This window comes from Idiotropiscis lumnitzeri, chromosome 5 (genome assembly GCF_059441095.1).
Source record: "Idiotropiscis lumnitzeri isolate Australia: NSW breed Sydney's pygmy pipehorse chromosome 5, RoL_Ilum_1.0, whole genome shotgun sequence".
NCBI classification, from domain to species: Eukaryota; Metazoa; Chordata; class Actinopteri; order Syngnathiformes; family Syngnathidae; genus Idiotropiscis; species Idiotropiscis lumnitzeri.
The window spans coordinates 26582026-26602223 of record NC_142395.1 but is presented as its reverse complement, the minus strand read 5'-3'; the positions used below and the strand labels follow the sequence as shown (position 1 = coordinate 26602223).

Genomic DNA, 20198 nt, shown 5'->3' with positions numbered 1-20198 from the left:
TGCGCGTCATCGTTTCAATGTCTTGTTCTATTGTTTTTTTTATGACGTGCAGTTTGGTGCGGACATAGTTTTTTTTCTTTTTATTAAAGTGTCTTTTTTAAAGTATTTTTTAAACTCTACACTCACCTGACACACTGTCAAATATAAGCATTAAACCATAGAACAAAAATAAAAGATGAAGAAAGAAAAATAGTACAAGAGTAACAGGAGAAAAAAAGTATTTATCTGGAATTGTCTTACTGTGTAAATTTGATTTTTGTGCAATGCCATGTGGTAAAAACAACACTAGATGGCGATAAAATACTGCAGTCTAACCGGCCAACGTTTACCACTCAATTTAATCCTGTTATTCATTCGGGAGTTTGTCTGCAACTTCACCAGCGCGTAAACCTATACATTGTCACTTTAAAGTACTTTATTTTATTGCATTTTTTTTTCAGAGCGGTATATTGGCATTGTACGACGGTTGTGAAAATTACAAACCCTTTCTCGTCACATCATAGCGTTCATATTGACTCGCATGTACCCACATGAAAAAGAAAATACACATAATTACAATTTTACAGTGAGACTAAGCGAGATTATGCAAATATGGAGGTGTAATACACTGTAGTGAGCTTTGTGCCAATAACAATAAAAAGTACAGTACACTAACGTTACTTTGCACTTTCGACATCGTCTCAGAGTTGCGCATGCGTGTTGTCACCTCATGAATATTTAATGAGGATCGCAGCTCCGCACCCTTTCATTGGACCGCCGTGGCTCGGTTTCCTGTGTTTTCGTTTCAGTGCCTCACTTTTGAGGCCACTGCTCGCCGCGGATCAGTTTGAACTCGTCCGCCTGCTGCTGTCACAGAGCTAAGACGACGTCATTGCTCACAATGGACGGAGGACACAGCTGAAGTGGCCGCATCCACGCGTGTCGGACACGATCGGAAATATATTCCGTCTGCTTTGGATTTTGCCCTGCAGCTTCAAAGTTGACTCATTTTAAACATACAGCATTGGACTGCCGGTGAAGGAGAACACTGTTGCTTTGAAGATGGTGAGTGATTTTTAACGACTTAAAAAATAAACAAACAAAACATGACTGCCCGAAAAAGTTGTAATATTTCAAATTTCCAACACTACTTACTTTTTATTACTTTATTATGGGACGTTTACTTGTGATTTTTGTAGGTGATGTAATATTTGCACTGACATTTGGTCCCCAGTCAAATACACTTACCGGACACGTCATTAGGTACACCTGCTTTATGTTGTGGCGATACTGGTCAATTTACTCAGTTTGTAGATGTCTTTTGTCATTTAGTTTGGCTGACATACTACTGTATAACGTATCATTCAGAATGCAGTGCAGTTCCACACCAGTGCTAAATATACTGCCGAATTTAAAGTGCATATAAAGCCACAGCTTTATTGTACAAGTGCATTAAATCTTGCGGCCAGAGGATTTAATATAGTTTGAGACAAGAAGGACATATCCTTGCCACAAACCGGTTATTCATGCGACAGGAATCAGGTAGCATATGTGTCAGGCTCGGCGTGGGCGCGCGCGCGCGCGCGTGCGTGTTTGGTTGTTCATTGCATGGAGACAGGTTTTTCCTGGTTACTGAATGGCATCCCTGCAAGAGACACACCTAGAGGTTATGTGGCCTCACTCAGCCTTGTTTTGGCAATAGTTTCCCCCAACCATCAGGTGAAATTGTAAAATGTGGTGGCTTGATGCTCACTGGGGGATGGGGGTTAGAGGGGGGCGTTTTAGTTAGGGTAGTTTAGGTGACCAGCCAGCAGGCCTTCTCTGCCAAAGAGATTTTACATGACCTATCCAGGAAGATGGCCTTTCATTTTCAGAAGCACCATTGAAGTTTAACATTGTTTTATCTGGTATTTCATCTTTTGATGCTTTGCGTCAAGGACTAAAACGGCTCATAATAAGCCCAGAGTTGGGGCGACTTATAAAGGCTTGCCTGACATTCAGTACACAGAGAAAGTACATTTTATTATTTAATCTATTAGTGAACTAACAGTATGACACAATCTGCTGTTATGTTTATCCACATTTAGGTGTTCTTAAGGCCCAGGAGACCATGCCATGTGATTAAGACAGGGAGTAAATATTCAGACTGCCATTCTAAGTGAATAGCATCGCTCGGTAGTTCCCTCTCTACCAGATGCTGGATAGCACGTCGGCATGACAGCAGATGGTTTGCATTATTTTCTCTTGCTCCCAGACCGAGCCCCCACTCGCTCTCGGTTGGTTTCAAAGCTGGCGCTCCGTTCTCTGACCCGTCGCTGCTGTTGAGATTTGCTCTGGAATTCCAGCTCCCTCACTCTTGAAACAGGACGGACACCCATTCACCTGGGGAACTCGTTAGGCTTGTTGCTGTGGTTCAGCACACTCCTCTGGAGTCGTTCCACACGTCCTCCTTTTCGCTGCACTGCTGTGGCTTGTGATCACTGCAGACTTGTTGACTTGTTAGGTCCAGAGTCTGGAGCAGTCTAGGCTCTATAATCATGTCTGCTCAGTTCAAATTGACTGCATGTTCACTGATAAAATAACTCCATATTATATAAAATTACTTAATATATCTATAACATGCCTCAGGCGTTTTTGTCAGAATCACAAAGCCATCATAAATATATCAGAATAATGAAACTAAAACCCAAATCCAAATTTGTACGCAGGTGAAACAAATTTGTACGCAGGGTGAAAATGTGTATCCTTCATTTAAAAACATTTTTTTCATTGTTTTTTTTCCTTGTTCCACAAACTGCTCCGCAAATTAAAGTTGTGTACAGTACAAGTAGTTGTTACATGATAACTAATTCTAAACAAGTCCAACAAGTGTTTTGATAACATGAGGCATTTTAATAATATACATTACATTTTCACAATCATATCGAACATTTTGCACCTGTAGATCGAATTGCTGTTCATCCTGTCCTGATGAAAACGTATCCATAGAAAAAGTTATTTTCGAGCAGTTTTTGTAATGTGTCTATTTTTCTTGTGTGTTTAGTTTTACTGTAAACTCCAACTGGGGTGTCATTAAATGTTGAGAATCACTGCAGAACCACATTACGTCACACGCTTGCCGAGCAAGCACCGTGGTGCATTCAGGGTACTTTCACAACGTCGGAAACTTGAATACTCGCGTACTGCAGTTCGGAACATTAAGCGTTTTTCTTCAATAATGTTTTTAAGATGGAGAGAAGCCAAAAGCAAAACCACAAATACATTTCAATTAATTGCCAAGCCTTATGAGAAGAGAGGGGGAACTTTAGAAACTCTCATGATAGATTATGATGTCTTTTTAAGCACTAGAATTAAGTAGTACAACAACAATTCCTTACATCAAAGACATTTTTATTAATCAGTATTTTTTTTTCGAGACATATCATGCCCCTGTAAATCTCGGGGCCCCAGACGTTTGCTGTGTTTGCCTGATGGTAAGTCTGACCCTGGTAGTGATGACGTCAGGCATTTAGTATTCCTGGCTCTGATGTAACTCGCCACTGTAGAAGTGGTCAGACGAGAAGCGCACAGCACTTTTCCTCCTCTTGTTGCGTACACACGTCTTTTACTGTGTCCCCAAAGCAGTGTGTGTACTATCTCTGTGGTCGCACGACTCACTATTTAGGCTTCGGCCTTGTTTTCCGACTGACTGGCAGCCAGACCTTTAAGTAATGTGAATCCTTGACTTGCAACCTCATCTGCTGTATTTCACAGTGGTGAATAAGGAAAGTTAGTGACATGACCTCATTATAATGCACACGATAATCTCACAGTGTTGACACCATGGACTTCCTCCTGGCTGGACAATTATTACATCGAAGTAATGTTTTATGACCATAGCCTGTGTTCATAATTTGTCCAGGGATGTCCAGTCTAGTTGGAAGTGCGGCAGACCAATTCTGCAAATTTTAATAACACTACTAATAAATTGATTTTATATAGCACTTTTCTATTTATACAAAGCCTGAAAGAAACTAAAATAAGAAAGTGTCTCTTCTTAATGACTTGGCAATAAAGATACAGCATTTCAGTTTCAAAACTGGTTTACTCCTCCTCCTGCTCCGTATCAAGGTCCGATTCGTGAAGATGGCGTCACATTAATGATCTACAAGCAAGGACTGTTTTAGAAATAGGCAATTTACTACAAATGGTTCTGAATGTAGAGATCTGCTCAGTGCAGGGGCAGCGCTATTAAAATAGTATTGGGGGGGGGCACAAGCCACCCTAAAATCTTCAGGAATCCTTAATTATTTGCCTCATCACATGTAATAGAAATCTGTGATGTAGCAGTTTTTCAAAAACTAATACACATGGTGTCTCAAATGTTAACTTTACTCTTTTGTTCTGGTATCATTCAGAGAAATGTGAGGCATTTGACACCTTAGGCGTTGCAATTTTCTACAGCTTATCCTTCCCTTGCCCAAGGCTCACAAATTGACATTGGAGCAGCACTATAAAAGTTTTTTTTTTGTTTTTTGTCCCTTATGGTGTCAATACTATGAACAATGTATAATATCGATGGCAAGGTTCTTGAAACAGGATCCGTTCTTGACAAAGCACTGAGTGTAAGATCAGCTACTACAGCCACTGATGAAAACACGACACAAAGCCAGTGAAAGTCTATTCAGAGGGCTGCACTAGACTGGGCTGACTGTAGTTCAGAACTGAAAAAAAAATCTTGCCAGGCGGCAATTATGCTGCTCCAACGTAGCGATGGTAAAGCCAAGCAACTCGAGTCAAGTCAAATTTATTAATACTCTAACATTGAATGTAATCCTCTTTACTTGCATTGAGTGTGGTTGTGATGTTCCTAAAGATGGAAGAACAAAGAAATATTTCAGATGAAAGGGCAAAGGCGGAACATTTCAGATGAAAGGGCACATTTAAGCTTGAACGTTTGGCTCAAGTCAGGCAAGTGCGTGAAGTGACAGGGCGTGAGTTGTGGTCGACAGCAGGTCTTGAATGAATGTGCATTGTCGACACCGCAACACACTTACAAAATCCTCAGTGATGACATGAAAATTGTTATCGAGATGTGATCGAGACCTGACTTGGATCTCATGGTGTCCAATTTCTTGTTTTTCTTGAACTGATAAAATGTATCAAGATTTGGATAATTTCTGGATTTATACTTAAAACTAAGCAGGTGAACATTGCGTGCCTCCTCTCCTGTAGTTTGTATGATAAGAGACGAGAATTATGCTTGGCATCTGCATGAAGCTACTGAACATCAACATCAACATCTGAAAAAAACGTGAAGGCATTTAGCCCAGGAGCTCATCTGTTAAAAGCTAAAGCTTTCCAACTTAAAGCCTGAAGCCTTTTACTTGGCTGTGATCTGATACAACAATAATATTATTAGACTGTCGCTGTAAGGTCCAATGTTGGTGTTGCATCTCAGCCAAAACTTTTCAGTTGATCACGCCGCAAAAACTGCAGCAAGCGTAAGCGATGCGGCAGAACGCCATTGCTTATTTGCATGACAATCCCTCATTGCCTTTGTGGGCTGTCGAGGTTTGTGCTTCGGTTGTCTGCCGATAGGTTCTCGTGTTCATCTGTTTTACTCGATAGGTTCTCATATTCAATTTTGTATATAGAATTTGAATTTAGAATTTATCTTCAATTTAATGATCCATTGCTCTTATCGGAAACTGACGAACTATCTCATTAAGAACAACCTGTGAGTACTTAATTATACTTAATTATTCAGGGTACCAGCTGAGGTCAATACATATGCTAATTTGAGCCTTTTATGGTTTATCATCTGTTCAAATAATGCAATTCTAATCTAATAAAATTACCCCAATTGAGTATCTAATAATAGTGTCCTGTGACTCTGTCGTCCTGCGTCATGTGTGGAGAAAAAAACTCAAATAAATGTAGACAGTGCAATAGGGAACTAATCTGAGTCGGCAGGTCCTTTTGTTCCTCTGGAACATTGTTGTGCAGGGTGTTAGTCATTCTTTTTAGGGTGCCACTTTGTGCCCATATATAGATGAATACTGTACCGTATGATTTCACTGTGCCAGTTCTTGTATTTGGAGCTACATGTTAAAAAAAGAGAGAAAGAAAGAAAAAACAAGATCGTTATTAGTATTTGAATACAATTTGAGCTGTACATAGCACAATGTCGCTCAGATTTTGTTCTCAGCGCCTGAAATGAAGAATTGTCCAAAGTTCAGTACCCTTCATTATGTACAGTACACGTTCCACACCATCTTACAAAGTGAGACACTAATGCCATTGTTCAGGTCCCTTTTAATGAGTGGTGTGTTTTTAGTTAAGACTTACAGCAAAGACCATTAACCGTTTAGGAATAGCAATGTTTGATTTCCTTCTCACTGGAAACCAGCATGTGAAACCACGACCACTGCTACTCGCGGGGATATGGACTGAGCCGGCCAGCGTATTTGACCACAAAAACCCGTGTGGGAGAAAAGACACCAAATGCTTAGTTAGTCATTTGCTTTGTTTATTACAACTCGCAATTGGAGATCACTTTAAACTAAATAAAAAAAAAAAATGCACACGTATTCAAGCAGCCGCCTAGATTGTTTTGGAAAGTCCGCTAGCTTAATGCTAACACACGGTGAAAGACGCCATAAGCATCAGCTGCAGCAAAACATGACAGAGCGTACAACAATACTCACTGTATCCTTTATCATCTGGATCCAAGGAGCGCACACCAGAATAAACAACACAATGCCTATTGAATGATGCTAATGTACAAACTATTTAATCCTCTACATTCAATTCAATTGTGCTTTTTCAGTTTTTCTTTTTTATAAATATAATACGGTACTGTAAAGTGCAGTTTTGTTTGTAGGGTGATTCACACTACCGCCCCCTGCAGTACTGGAGTGGAATGTATGATTCCCCCCCCCCCCCCATTCAAACACTAAGAATATATTCAGGATTATTCGGCTTTCGATGTGGTAGTGATTTGAAGAAAGGGAAGAACGCCACTGAGGGCATCTTGGTTCTCAGGTTTTAAAAGTGAGTGTACAATTGTTTCCTTGCATGTGTTCAGTCCAAAGCGCCCCAGGATCATTGATTGAAACCCGAGTGGGAAGTTCGAGTGACACACAGATTGGCCGTGACTGCAGACGCGCTGTTTATGTTCAACCACTACTGACGTTGCTCTATAAAGAATACTGTACAGTACTTGGAGTGACATGTTCCTGTCTTTGATTTCCACAAGAGTTCCCCTCTTAACCGCATTCATCTCAGATCTCAGAGACTATATATTTTGCTTTTTTTTTTAAACACTGATTCTGTCAGCGATGTTTCAAATAAGCTCTGAGGATAAACACTGCATGAGCAAAACTGAAACTGTGTGTAATTTTAGTTAATGATGTGTTGGGGATCTTTTCTTTGGCGCGACACTGCGCTACTTACGCACCCTTCCCTGTAGGCAAGAGCATTATGTGACTTGACAATTAGTCAGCGCTCATGTTACCACCATCCAGCAAAAGTAACAAATTGCTGGTGTCTACTCTTATCTTGTGTGAAGTTGCGATCTCGTGTGAAATGGTGGTACTGGGCATCATGTCAAAATACACATGGAAAAAGGGAGTATGTGGCCTCAGTGGTACACTTGAAAAGTCTAATGAGAGTCGTGACAAACATTCTGTCCTTTGAAAGCTTGTAATGCTCGTTTTTTTTTCATGAATTAATTCTAACAACATTTCTGTGTTACAATTGCTTTTTTGGGGGGAGTGATGTAGAACAGGAATATTAACTTGTCAATCAAAACACCATAATACTTATTGAATGAACGATATAAAAATATATTTAAAAAAACCCCGCTGTATTGTTTTTTTTCCACTGAGAAAAAATAGCCCTCCATATTGCTGTTCTTTACTAAATCAATCAGTCTTGGCATTATTAAATATAATTAAAAAGAATGAAGCCAATTTTGTCACATGGCATCAATTGAACTGCTCTTTCTGGTGTGCCCTTTTTAGTCCCCCTTCGCAGAGGATAAGGAATATATATTATTTTCTAACTGTGTCCCGCCCATAGTTGAATGAATTATAACCTCACAATGTAGATGATGTCTAGTGTTAGCATTAAGCTAGTGGACTGAAAGGCTAAGCTATGTAGTTGTTTTAAATATCGTAATTCTCTTTGTTCTATGTTTAGTTTGACCGTAAACTTAAAGTTCATGTTTTTTATTTAGGGTTTAATTCGGAGTTTTGAATGTTTAATTAAGACATGTGCGGATGGTTTATCCTGACTCTGATTATCTTAATTTGGTGGACAGAGTTCAGAGAACAGATTTGCAGTTTCGTTGTCCAAATGGGACATTCCCTTACGCTTAAGCTAAACCAGATCATTCCCAGGATAGAAGAAAAGTCTGTCAAGACCACAAATACTGTGCGCGTTGTTAACGTTTTGTCCGGTAACAAAGTGCAATATGACAATTTTGATTTGCAAATGCGATGGTTTGCTACATTGCTCTTAGCTTGCATAGCTTCACAACAGTTTCTGCTGCCAACCTGCTTCGTCCGACGTATTCCTCATGATGGATTGCTGGATAATTACAAGCAAAGTTCATGTCTCTGTTCGTTGATTCCCATACATCATTCAAACTAAAAGCAAGCCACCAAGGTTGGCATCTAGACAGTGACAAGTCTCATCCACATAATTTATATTTTCTTATTCTTTAAAGTATGTTCATAAAATGGATGTATTTATGGATGTTTTATTTCTTGGCTTTGATACTTGGCTTGTTGATGCAAAACAGCTAGATAGAGTTGTGTCTTGATTAAGCAATTTTATAATGTATAACATTTTGGCATTACAAAACAATGAGGCAACAATAATTTTTTTGGACACTTTCATCGACTAGTTTCACCCCTTACTAAAATAAAAATGCTTTAATTTGTGACACATGTTTATAAAATGAGTTTAGTGGAGTTTTAATCCATGGCGCTATTATCAGTGGCCATATTGTCAATAGCGAGTACAGCAAATAATCTGTAAATATGGATTTAATCTCTGGAACCCTGCTGCTTGCTAAATTGTCGTAAATATAAAACTAATTTCCTTGGCTACCGATTGCCTTGTAAAGTGAATCCCCAGCATTCGCTGGAGACTGCCGTGAGTAATGGATGCACACACAAAAGGGTTTGTAATTTCCTATAGAGTACACAAAATCACACTAGAGCATTTTTTCCTCAAGTCTATTTCCTGAATAATTGAATTGCAAAATAGTGAATCTTTCCTCACGGGCTAATGTGGTTAGCAACACTCTGCGTAGAAATAAATTGGTGCAATGGCGACAAGCCAAGAGAAAAACTCTGTTTAAAGAGGGCCAAATGTCCAAAATTCAGGATCATTTCACAAAGATTAAGTGCAATATATATAAAACAAACAGCACATGTACGATTGCCAAAACAAGATATGATAACTTTAAACTAATTTTAAAAATAGCGCCCACCATCGATGGGTAGACTGTATTTTAATTTCCCCAAAGGTGGTCAAAGAATTTTAATCACTTTATGAAACAAGCATGTCAAAAGTACATTCATTCACACATGAGCTGCCGACGGCAGATTGATCAATTAATGATTCGGTTAGTGATTGACAGATTAGCCAGTTAACAGCCACTCTACAGACACACCCACTCTGACACCCATGTCACTCACCAGGCCAGGCCTGCCCATTTCCAGCAATGAATACGCCGTCTCAGATATACATTAGAACAAGTGGATGGCGACCCTATGTGCCCAAAATACAAAGTCAGGTTTTCTTTAATAATTAGATCATCGAAAAAAAATTGAAAAAATGTTCATTGAAATATGGCAACACAATCATATATGTGAAATATTGTATTCAAATATTTGAACAGAAGTACCACAACATTTCTGTCTAATATAATGAGGCCTAAATGGAACCACTAATCTCAACACATTTGGATTATCAAACAATCTCACTTTAGGAATTTTGGGCCCACGTAAGGAGGAGAAAAGAATCTTGAAGTACAGAATAAACTATATGGAAATATTTGTTAAATAATATCTCTTTTGCTCCACTTTTCTCCTCATGTGATTGCTCTTCCCACAGAGGTCATTTCTTCATACACGCCACATGGCAAGGACTACATTTCTTTCTTTTTGTGCGCTCACAATCTGTAAAGCACTTCCTCATAGATTCTGTTGTTTTCAAGTACAAGATTGCCACTACAAAGCGATTAGCGGCCTCACTTGTTTCTAATTTTAGGAGGGCGGACTTGTGTTTCTCATGCTCACAGCGGTAACACTGGCTGGACTGTGTGTCAGCTTCTGCGGTGGAAAAGCACAGAAGGAAGAAATGAGGGGAAAAGTGCCGCTTATGATACTGAATCAAAGCCAGCCATTTCCTGTTCGCTGAGCCAGCTTCTGCTCAGCGCTTTCCATATATGGTGATGGTATTTGCATGGCAGGGAAAGCCTGGACTTATGGATCAGGCCGGATGCTGGAATGCCTTCTGTATGTAGAAAGGGGGGGGGGGGGGGGTTCCCCGACCTTTAGTTTGGATTTGGTTCCCGGTAGAGAAGCATATTGAACCTAAAACAACTTTGACAATTTTCTTGGAAAATGGCATCACTCTCAACCACTATCACACACTTAAGCACGATGACCTTTAACCCTACGCAGCCCAGTGTGCGCTCAATCAAGGCACCTCCCAGGCATCTTTGTGTTTATGTGTCTGTATTTGTGTGTGCCGCCCTGTTTCCCTGGCCAGCTCCTCCCTGCCTGTGACTGACGTAAGACTATTTTCTCAGTCGTCTTGCCTCATTAAACCAGCCCGAGTCAAAACACATGAAGCTGTTCTCCCGACATTTGACATGCACCTCCTACGTGCACAACTTATTAGTTCCCTCATCATGAATCTGCACTTTTTCATTCCAGACAGGTTAATTGCGGCACACTTGGTTCCACCCCCCCACCTCCCATCGGATGGTTTTCCACCCACTCTCTGTTGTCAATTAACGACATGAAGCATTTGTGGGTCCTGGTTTTGTCTGTGGTGCCAAAACATGCTTATGTAAACTGCTCGGCGTGTATTATCGCATGATGTAAAGCTTTGGAGATGTGCGATACTTTTACAAATAGTGTTGTTCATCAAAAGCCAATCAATGGCTTCCTTTGAGATGACTTTATGATTGGATCAACTTTTATCACAAACACGTGGAGCATACGTTGTGCCTTCAATATCGCTGTTTGATCATCTGCGTGTACAGTGATTTACTGGAGTTGAAATGCCAATGAGCCATGTTTTAGTTATCTAAAATAATATGAGGGAAAAAATATACGTATTCAAAGAGAATGTAATGTGAAGAAATAAAGTGCTTTGTTCACTGTACATTGGGAAAAGTCAGGTCAAAACAAAAACTGCTTTGTTGTAGGCATACCTTTAAGGGGTGTGGCCAAGTGAGTGATGTCAGTAACTTGGCCGGTTAGTCTGCGTCCGCGTGTGCTTGCCAAGGTGTGAGTTTTGGCTAACTGTAGCCACTGCCAACTACTGGAGTGGAGGTGCAATTACACTTTATTGTAGTACGGCGGGGAAAAAAGTATGTTCCCCAGGGTCACACAAAATAGATCACCCAAGCAGTTATAAATGTTGGTAGATAAAAATGCAAGGGGCCAGCGGAACTTAGCTAACAGCCAGCATGAAAGTAGTGTTTCTTCTTAACAAAAATATTCAAGTAAAAATATGTCGCATAAACACTTCACTGACCAGTAGAATTTTTTCAACAAGTTATTTAAAGTTGGGAGTACCCACCTGTGCTGTGGCCTCATGAGCACGCAAGATACATTGTGAAAGAGACTCGTTTGTCAAAAGCCTCAGACAAATGCAAAATTTCCTCCTCCGAGTCTGTAATTAAACGCCAATTGTAAAACAGTCCCCTCCCTTTATAAACCAAACATTCAATCGCTACCTTTTAAAAGCGCAGCCTAAGGATTTCTTTCGATGCAAACTAACATGAGGAACTTAACACCTATTGGATACATTTTTCCATTCTTTTTGATGCAACAATTTGTCAGTTTTTTGTAAAAAGAAAAAATATGCGCATATCTCTTGGCCCCACCTAAATAAATTAAAAAAAAGAGTTGTAAAACATGTTTAAGGATGTGATGTGAAGGATTTATTAGCTGTTAATTGGTCCTTGTACAAGAGAGGGAAAGTATCTGGGTTAGTCGGAAAAAAAAAAAGCTGTGAACATTTTGCGCTATCACACAGCGTGAAAAGTGGTTGATTTTCTTCTTGTTAAATTCTAAATTCACCTTGCAAGATGTTAAAAGCATACCACTTCTCTCAATAACAAGTTAATGAGCGACTGTCTTACCGCGAGATTGTAATACTGATTTATTACTTCTATAAAGGGAGATTTGTTTAATACAGATTTGATTAGATTGTGGCTGCAAATTATTTTGTCTTTTTGGGGGTTTGTAGTAAAATAGATTCCTTTCACCAGGCTTCCCCACTTTCCTCTGGGGAGGAAGTCAAAGGTTAAAAAGTGGCTGATTTGCCGTCGCCGGCCACACTGCACGGTGTGACCTTCTTCCACAGTAGCCACACGCCGAGTGACACAACACTGACTCATAGCGCCTGATGGATGACCTCACAGTCAGCTTAAGCAAAACAAGAGATGTGGGCAAGAGTGTTCGGATGTGGATGGAAGTCGAATCCAAAAAGAGGCGCACTCATCATGCTGAAGCAATCACAAAATGTGCAGATTGTGAATAAGCGGTTTTTCTTTGTCTGATGAGCTCATAGGTGGCTCAAAGCCAAACTTAAGTTTTTTTGTTTGTTTTTTAATTGTATCCATCCATATTTTAGGCTGCTTATGCTCACTTGTGTTCAGGTTGTGTCAGTTTCATCTGTCAATATATTTTATTTAGGATTTTAACAGCAATCAATTTCTGTCCTGAATGTCAAACTAAAATGTTACTTTTCTTCATCAAAATATGAAGTAAATCGAACCAACACAATACATACTTACTGGTCATAATATTAGGTACACCTGCACAATATAAGCCAGTGGTTCTGAAAATGCTTACACCATCCACCGAAAGAAAATCCAAGTACCGCTATAATGACCAACATTAAAATACATCAAGTGGTTATAAGAATGAGGCCGAGGTTTTCTGATGAAAAAATATGTGATACTATTGTAAGAGACTAAAATTACGGAGTTTGAACGTTACCATTAGCTGTGCTTAAATACAACAAAATACTTAATGAATAATACATTTGAATATATTGTACCTAAGGTTTAAATAAAAACCTACTTTTTGCTTTCCCTGCAGACATGCAAAATTGTACGCACGCAAGCAAGTTTTTCAATGATTTATATCTAATCGTCTTGTTTTATGACAGGTGCTAAAAAGTAAATGAAGTGTTCTGGTTTGCTTTGCTGGCTTATCTCAGCTATTTCTCTTTCCTTGTGTGTGTTTTATTTCAGGGGGGCCGGGGTCAGTTCGGTTACCACTGGCAGAGCCACAATATCAAACTGAGCGGAGTGGACGACATGGTGCTGCTCAGCAAGATCAACGAGGACGCCATCGTGGACAACCTGAAGAAGAGATACATGGATGACTACATCTTTGTATCCTCACCTCACAATGGCGCCTCGCACCTCGGCGAGGAATTGCGAGCTTCCCCTCACCTACGCTTTTCCCAGAATAGCCTAATAGTCATTCGTGGCAGTGAGTAACTTCGTTGTCGAAAGCTAACGCCCAATCCAGTTGCGGCTAAAGGGGCATCAGGTCATCTTAGCTACCACTGCCAGATGTTTGAGTCACTTGCGCGGATTTCACAGTGTTGCAAACTGAGGGAGAGAGAGAGAGAGAGAGAGAGAGAGGCCAAGAGAGAGAGACAGAGAGAGAGAGACAGAGAGAAAGAAAATTGAGAATATTCAATGTCAAACCAATTTTTAGAGAGTGGTGGCACAAGGAAGAACTTTACTTTTCTCTGCTATACCGTATTCAGCCGTTCTGGGTTAGATTTAAAGTCTTGGCAGCAATGTGCATTGCACAACTATGAGGATTTATTATTTTTGCAATCCAAGTATACGCTCGTGAACTGTTGAATGAACAACTCATGAATGAAGAATGAAGATGCTTTTATAAAAACAGTTCTCTAAAAAACACTTTTATGACAGCTTCTGGGGGTTGTGAACTTTGCCAAACGCTGGCAGCTTTAGGCCTGACAACTCTTCGTCAGGATTTAGATGTTGGTTAGCAAACAGCAGCAACTGTGTGGCCTCCTTGCCAGCAGCACTGCGGGTCGCTTTGGTTTCAGGATACAAAACGGCACAACAATGTTGAATGCAGAGTGTGTTCGTCAGGGACAATCCGTGTCAAGCACAGAAGTCCAGGAACGGAACCCGTTCCTCCTAATCACGCCTCTACGGGTCTTTTGAAGTCTCCCAGAAAAACAAAATGCTGTTTGGTGCATAAGCACAAATACGTCAGACACCAAGCCCGGTCAATAAGTATGCCCAATTGATTTATTTATTTATTTATTTTTAATCCCAGCTTGTTTCACAAGAGGAAACACAATTTTGACTGAATTTGCAAGGCGTACAGAATATTGTGTTTGAAAGATATGAAAACATGGCGCTATGACGCAAAAAAAAAGGCTAAGACTTATAAATACGTCTTTGGGAGGCGGGGATTACAATTTTGAAAACGTATACATACGTCTTATGGATTGAATGAGTTAAATAGCTAGTGAATTTTTTTTCCCGCGAATGTTTACATTTCAAAATGTTCTCAAACATTTTGACATTACAAGATATTGTACTTTTTATATAAGAATATTTTCAGTGTAAAAGTTTATTGAAAAATTATCTTGATTTTTCATTCAAAAATATAAATACTTCGGGAAAAAAAATAATTATTACAATTCAAATCATTGAATTTAAACGATCAATTTAAATTTAGATATCACACTAATACTTGTTTTTTAATACTTGTCACCAAGCGGAGATTTCAATTTTGTTTCTCTTAGCATGAGTGGAACTATATTGAGTTAATTTTTAACATGTTTGAAAAAACACAACTTAAGAGGGCAATGATTCCATTAAATTTGGATGGCAAAATATACTTTTGGGCTGCTTTGTTTTTCATTTTTTTGGGTTGAATTAGCTTCCGTATGCCTCTCCTAGTGAGTTTAATTTATCTTTTTGAATAGATCACTCTTCTCTTTCAAATCTTTAACCAACGCCGCCATCAGACTTACATCGGTCCTGTGCTGATCTCCATTAACCCCTTCAAGCAGATGCCTTACTTCGGGGAGAAAGAAGTGGAGATCTATCAAGGCGCGGTGAGTAGCGGAATTGAACCTGAACCCGCCCAGGCTGTGTCACTGCCCTCCGCGCCGCTTTTAAGATGTAACCGTCTGCAGAACAAAGTTGCTGAAAAGAACTGGGTTGGATTTAGTGCGAACGTTCCAGCTGGCGAGTGCAGATGTTGCCTGTCCGGAACTGGCCCCCGATCACCGGGAAAGTTTGGCAATGCCGACACAGAACTTTGTGTTCGGCCAGCTGCGCACTTTAAAGCCCCAGACACTGTCACAAATACTCAATATTGCATCGAAAAAAAAGTACTGGTTGCCTTTAAAAACGCATAATGGATTGTATGTATTGTCAAGCAACTGGGTGGCGAGCAAAGGATGTGACTGAGAACACAGTGCGATAATTATTTTTTTTTTTTAAATTTATGGCCGATACAATGCTGAAACTAATCTTTTAAAATATTTTATCCTTGTGATTTTTTTTTCCTGCCCATCAGGCCCAGTATGAGAACCCTCCTCACATCTACGCTCTGGCGGACAACATGTACAGAAACATGATGATTGACCGAGAAAACCAGTGTGTCATCATTAGGTAAAAAAAAAAAAAAAAAAGCAATATCAAGAATATTTGAACTGTTTGGTCCTAATGCTCAATGAATGTTCAGGATTGTAGACAAAGATACAAAATCGGATTATGTGAGCTGAGCTTTCTAACTGCACAGCAGTCTAAAGGTGATTATGATCATAGACTGAGGCGAAGTGCACAAACCTAACAGGTTCCTCCACATTGTAATTATTGGAGGTGACTGACGGGAAAAGACACTTTTTCTCCCATTATATCTTTGTTCATTGTAGTTGACACGGACGGGCCCAAATGAAAGGAAATATGCACTCATGGCTGCGTCGTCGTAACGTTCAACATGGGACTAGTATTGAAGAGTTCAAATGCAAAAGCAGATATTCATTTGATTGTAGTAAAAAAAAAAAAAAAAAAACTTTCTGGTTTCCAGATTAAAGCTAATATTTTTTTTGTAAAAAAAAAAATCCATCAAAGAGTAATTTAACGTCATTGTATCACCAAACCAGACAATTTACAAAGTCTTTTAGTAGAGTCATTTTTTTAATTCTTTTTTTGGTGTCTATTATTAAATGTCAAATCAGAATCAGAAAGCCCTTTATTGTCATTGTACTCAGTGTGCAACAAGATTAGAGAGCTCCCCTCTGCCACAGATGGTGTTAATAAAAACAAACAGACATAAATAAAAAGTTAGAAAGAGCACTGGAGGGGAGAGCTGTGAGCTGCTGCGGCAAAAAAAAAAAAAAAAAAAATCCTCTTCAGTCCTGCTTTTTAAGCCTACAGAAAGATAACCGATGTTAATAGCTTTTTTTTTAGTTTAGGAAAATGCAGGACTTATGTACTGCAACACGTTTTGTTTGCTCTTGCTCGCTCTCAAAATATTACATGCATTTACATGTTTGCATAATTTAAAAATAGCATTTAAATACCTTTAAATTGTTTTTTTTATTATTTATTTTTTTAATTTTTAATTAAGTGCCTTAAATGCTGTAATTGGCTTTCAACCGGCTCAGGGTGTACACGGCCTACCTCCGAAGTCAGCTGGTATAGGCTCCAGCATGCCTGCGAGCCTTGTGAGGAGAAAGTGGTTCCGATAGGGAATGGATGTGCCTAAAATGCTGTAAAAACATCCCTATACAAGCATGAACCCCTGCAATGGAGAGGGGGGCTTACTGTATTTTCCGCAAATTTTACGGAAGCGGTGTTTGATTTTGCATGCTTCGGAAATGTGAGGATGTTTGCAGGTGTGGCTCTTTTTTCAACCAAATGCCGCTTTGTCGGCTTTTCCTCATGACTTTGTCTACTGTTGAATTCACAGTTGTTATGTCCATTGTTCTCTTGTGCCTCCCTTGGCCGCTCTATTGCTCTTTCTTGTTTTGTCTCTTTATTTACCACCTCTGCCTCTCCTCTGACTCTCCATCGAAACTGAGCCGGGTGGTCGCCCAACAGCCTCGATTCTGTTTGAGGCGTCTTATTTTTTTCAGTAAGTGCTGGCTCATGTGTTGTTCAGTTGGTTTTCTTTCTTTTTTCTTTTTTTATAATTCAAGTTTGTATTCAATTTTCCAATAACACAAAAATAACAACATCAAAAACCAAAAAAATATTTATGTGGCGTGTGGATCCTTAATCGTAAAGTGCCTCGAGATGACTTCTGATGCGATGAGGAGCTATACAAGAACAATCGACGTGACGTGAAGCCAGGATGTGTGCTGCTCATTCTTCAACTTCCTGCGTTCCAGATTTAAAAAAATAAAAAAATCAGGAAGCACACCTGCATGCTTAACTCCTCCTTCCCCCGACAGCCTGTTTTTAAGTCACTTGCTGCAGTTGTGGGTTGTGCTGAGAGGAGCGACGTGTCACGATGGGGCCTTTTATCCTCGGGGTCAGTCACCTGAGCTTTGCGGTTCCTATAGTGCTTACCTCATGATGACTGAATCCAGCTTCAGCACTTTAAGCCTGTTGTTTGCCCAGTGAGCATTTGCTAGTTCGCATAAAGGCACCCAGTTGGATTATGCGACGGACTAAATCAGAAAACAAAAGCATGGAAGTGGTGTTATGATGAGGCGGCAAACGAAGGCCGCCGCCAACTGCTGGCCAGGCATTGGCATGTGTTTCCAATTTTCACCATTTATTTGGAAAATGAGCAATATAATCAGTGGTGGGGACTCGGGAGTGAAGAAGTACGAATACTTTGTGGAGTCGGCACCAAGATTGACACGGGCAGCGCTCAGCATCCATGATGAGTCCGTGTGAGAAGTGATTTCATATCATGATGGCATACATGGCGTACAGCTCCTTGAATTGAATCTCCCGCCGTAGCTGGATTGTTTTGTTCTTTTTTTTTTCTTAAATGAACTAACCATGAGCTCATTTGCAGAAGGGCTCTGCTTTTCATTTCACAAAATTGTGTATTGAGACATAACCACCGCCATTTAAAGTCTGCACGCTAGCATGTCGTCGCTGTCCTATAAAAAAAAAAACATGTCTGTTTTTTGCATGTTGTTTATTTTTATGTGAATAGGGTTTCTGCGTTACAGACATTTCATGAACGAGAAAAAAAACCAACTCAAGATTGGCATGTTTTTTTCACACGAAGCGGATGGTGGCAAAGCACTAATTTTGTCTTAATTCATCTAGATAGATCTTTAATGCCAAAATGGCAAATCACTACTTTCGTCTAATTGAAGCTACCCAACCCTTTGAGATGCAATACTAGCAGCAAATGACTACTTTTGTCTAATGGTAGCACTTCAGCTCATTTTAGTATGGTTCTCTGGCACCAAGATGCGACAAGATGGCGGGAAAAGCAAAAAAAAAAAAAAGATTGCTCTGGCATGAGCACCAAAACAGCGACTTAGTTTTCACAGAGGAAAGGTTCCCCAAAAATTGCCAAGAAGTGAATTCCTAAATGTCGAACCACAAATATGCGAGGCTTCACTGTACTTCAACATGATTTATTTTTTCATTTACATTTACCCAAGTCACCTCCTTATGTCTTCTTACCTGAAGCTCACATTATTGACTGTTCCATTCTATCATTTTTTTTTTTTTATCAAATAACAGAAGACAACAAGATCATGTTCAGACATCAGATTTACTTTACAAGCCAAACTGTTATTTCCTCAATTAATGAGAGTTGATGCTTAACTACAGATGACAAATCCCTGCAGATATCAACACACACACACACGATGGGCCCAAAATACAAAACACATTTTAAGAGGTCGTCCGAAACGCGTATGCTCTCGTGCGGTAGTGTGAGTACTTCCAGTGTACAGTGAGGTGGTCCCAACAGAACTGAGGAGGTGCTGGACTGGGGGGGGGGGGGTTAATAGACTAGTGGCTCCCATGACTTCCTCTGGCCGCCGCTAACAGGCTGCAGCTGTTTTTCACACAGCATTTAGCAAGGCGACTCTACTTTCAGGCGCTGGAGAAAAACGTCAAATAAAAACAAGACTCCGCAGCCTTCCACTGCCAAACCGCATGCGTCCAAATAAGTATGACCCGAAAGTCAAGAAGGGAAAGTAGAGTGCAGGGTGTGGGAATAGAGATGAAGGCAAGTGTGTCCCGACAGGATTTACATGCACCAGACTGTCAGCAATATTATTTATTTAGGACAATTTGAGAGAACAAACCTATTTTATAGCTATTCTCGTGGCTGCCAAGCTTTCTGGAGTGACTATATTTTCGTTTTTTGGTTTGTTGTCCCGTCTCCAACCAAAGGCCACACACTATTGCATTTTCATCGTGGATAAAGAAAATAACGTAAAAACATGCAACAGGCAGGTCGGTGTGTAGATAGACTTGCACGGCTTCTTTTGAGAGGCTCCCTTTATTTTATTTGTAGCGTACAAAAACTGTATATATTGTGTTTTAATTACAGTGATAAAATTTTTTTTAACTAATCGCAAAGAATTCCGTAATTAATTGCGATTAATCACGTTTTTTTTCTACTATTTTTTGTGAAGCGTTTAACAAGTATTTACTTTAATACTATCTTGTATTTAATGCAAAATCACCAAATATGGAGTGTATTTTAAATCAAAGATTGTTCTAATTGGTCCTTGGAATATGATCTAAATGAGTTAATGCCATTGACGGCTAAAGACGTCAAAGATCAATATTTTATTTTATTTTTTATTCGGCTGGTAGTGAAAGGTGAGAGCCCTTGTTTTATATATTTTAAAATTATGACATGTTGGTGCTGGTATTAGGGGATTAGGCCACTGAGGACGCAGGTCCAAAAGCCACCGATTGCCACTGAAGGCACTACTAATTTCTCAAGATCTAACGACAAAACAAGCGGTTAAAA

At 39.7% G+C, this 20198-nt stretch overlaps 1 protein-coding gene across 2 annotated transcripts in view; it reads left to right on the top strand.

Moving 5' to 3' along the window:
- Positions 1–783: 783 nt before the first annotated feature.
- Positions 784–20198, top strand: part of myo1ea (myosin IEa) — a 43787-nt gene continuing 24372 nt past the window's right edge. For both annotated transcript variants that reach the window (XM_088295683.1, XM_088295682.1), the window contains exons 1-4: positions 784–1044; positions 13475–13618; positions 15250–15339; positions 15807–15901. In XM_088295683.1, the coding sequence (XP_088151809.1) occupies positions 1042–1044; positions 13475–13618; positions 15250–15339; positions 15807–15901 (332 nt within the window). In that variant the 5' untranslated portion in view covers positions 784–1041. The remainder of the gene's footprint in view (positions 1045–13474; positions 13619–15249; positions 15340–15806; positions 15902–20198) is intronic.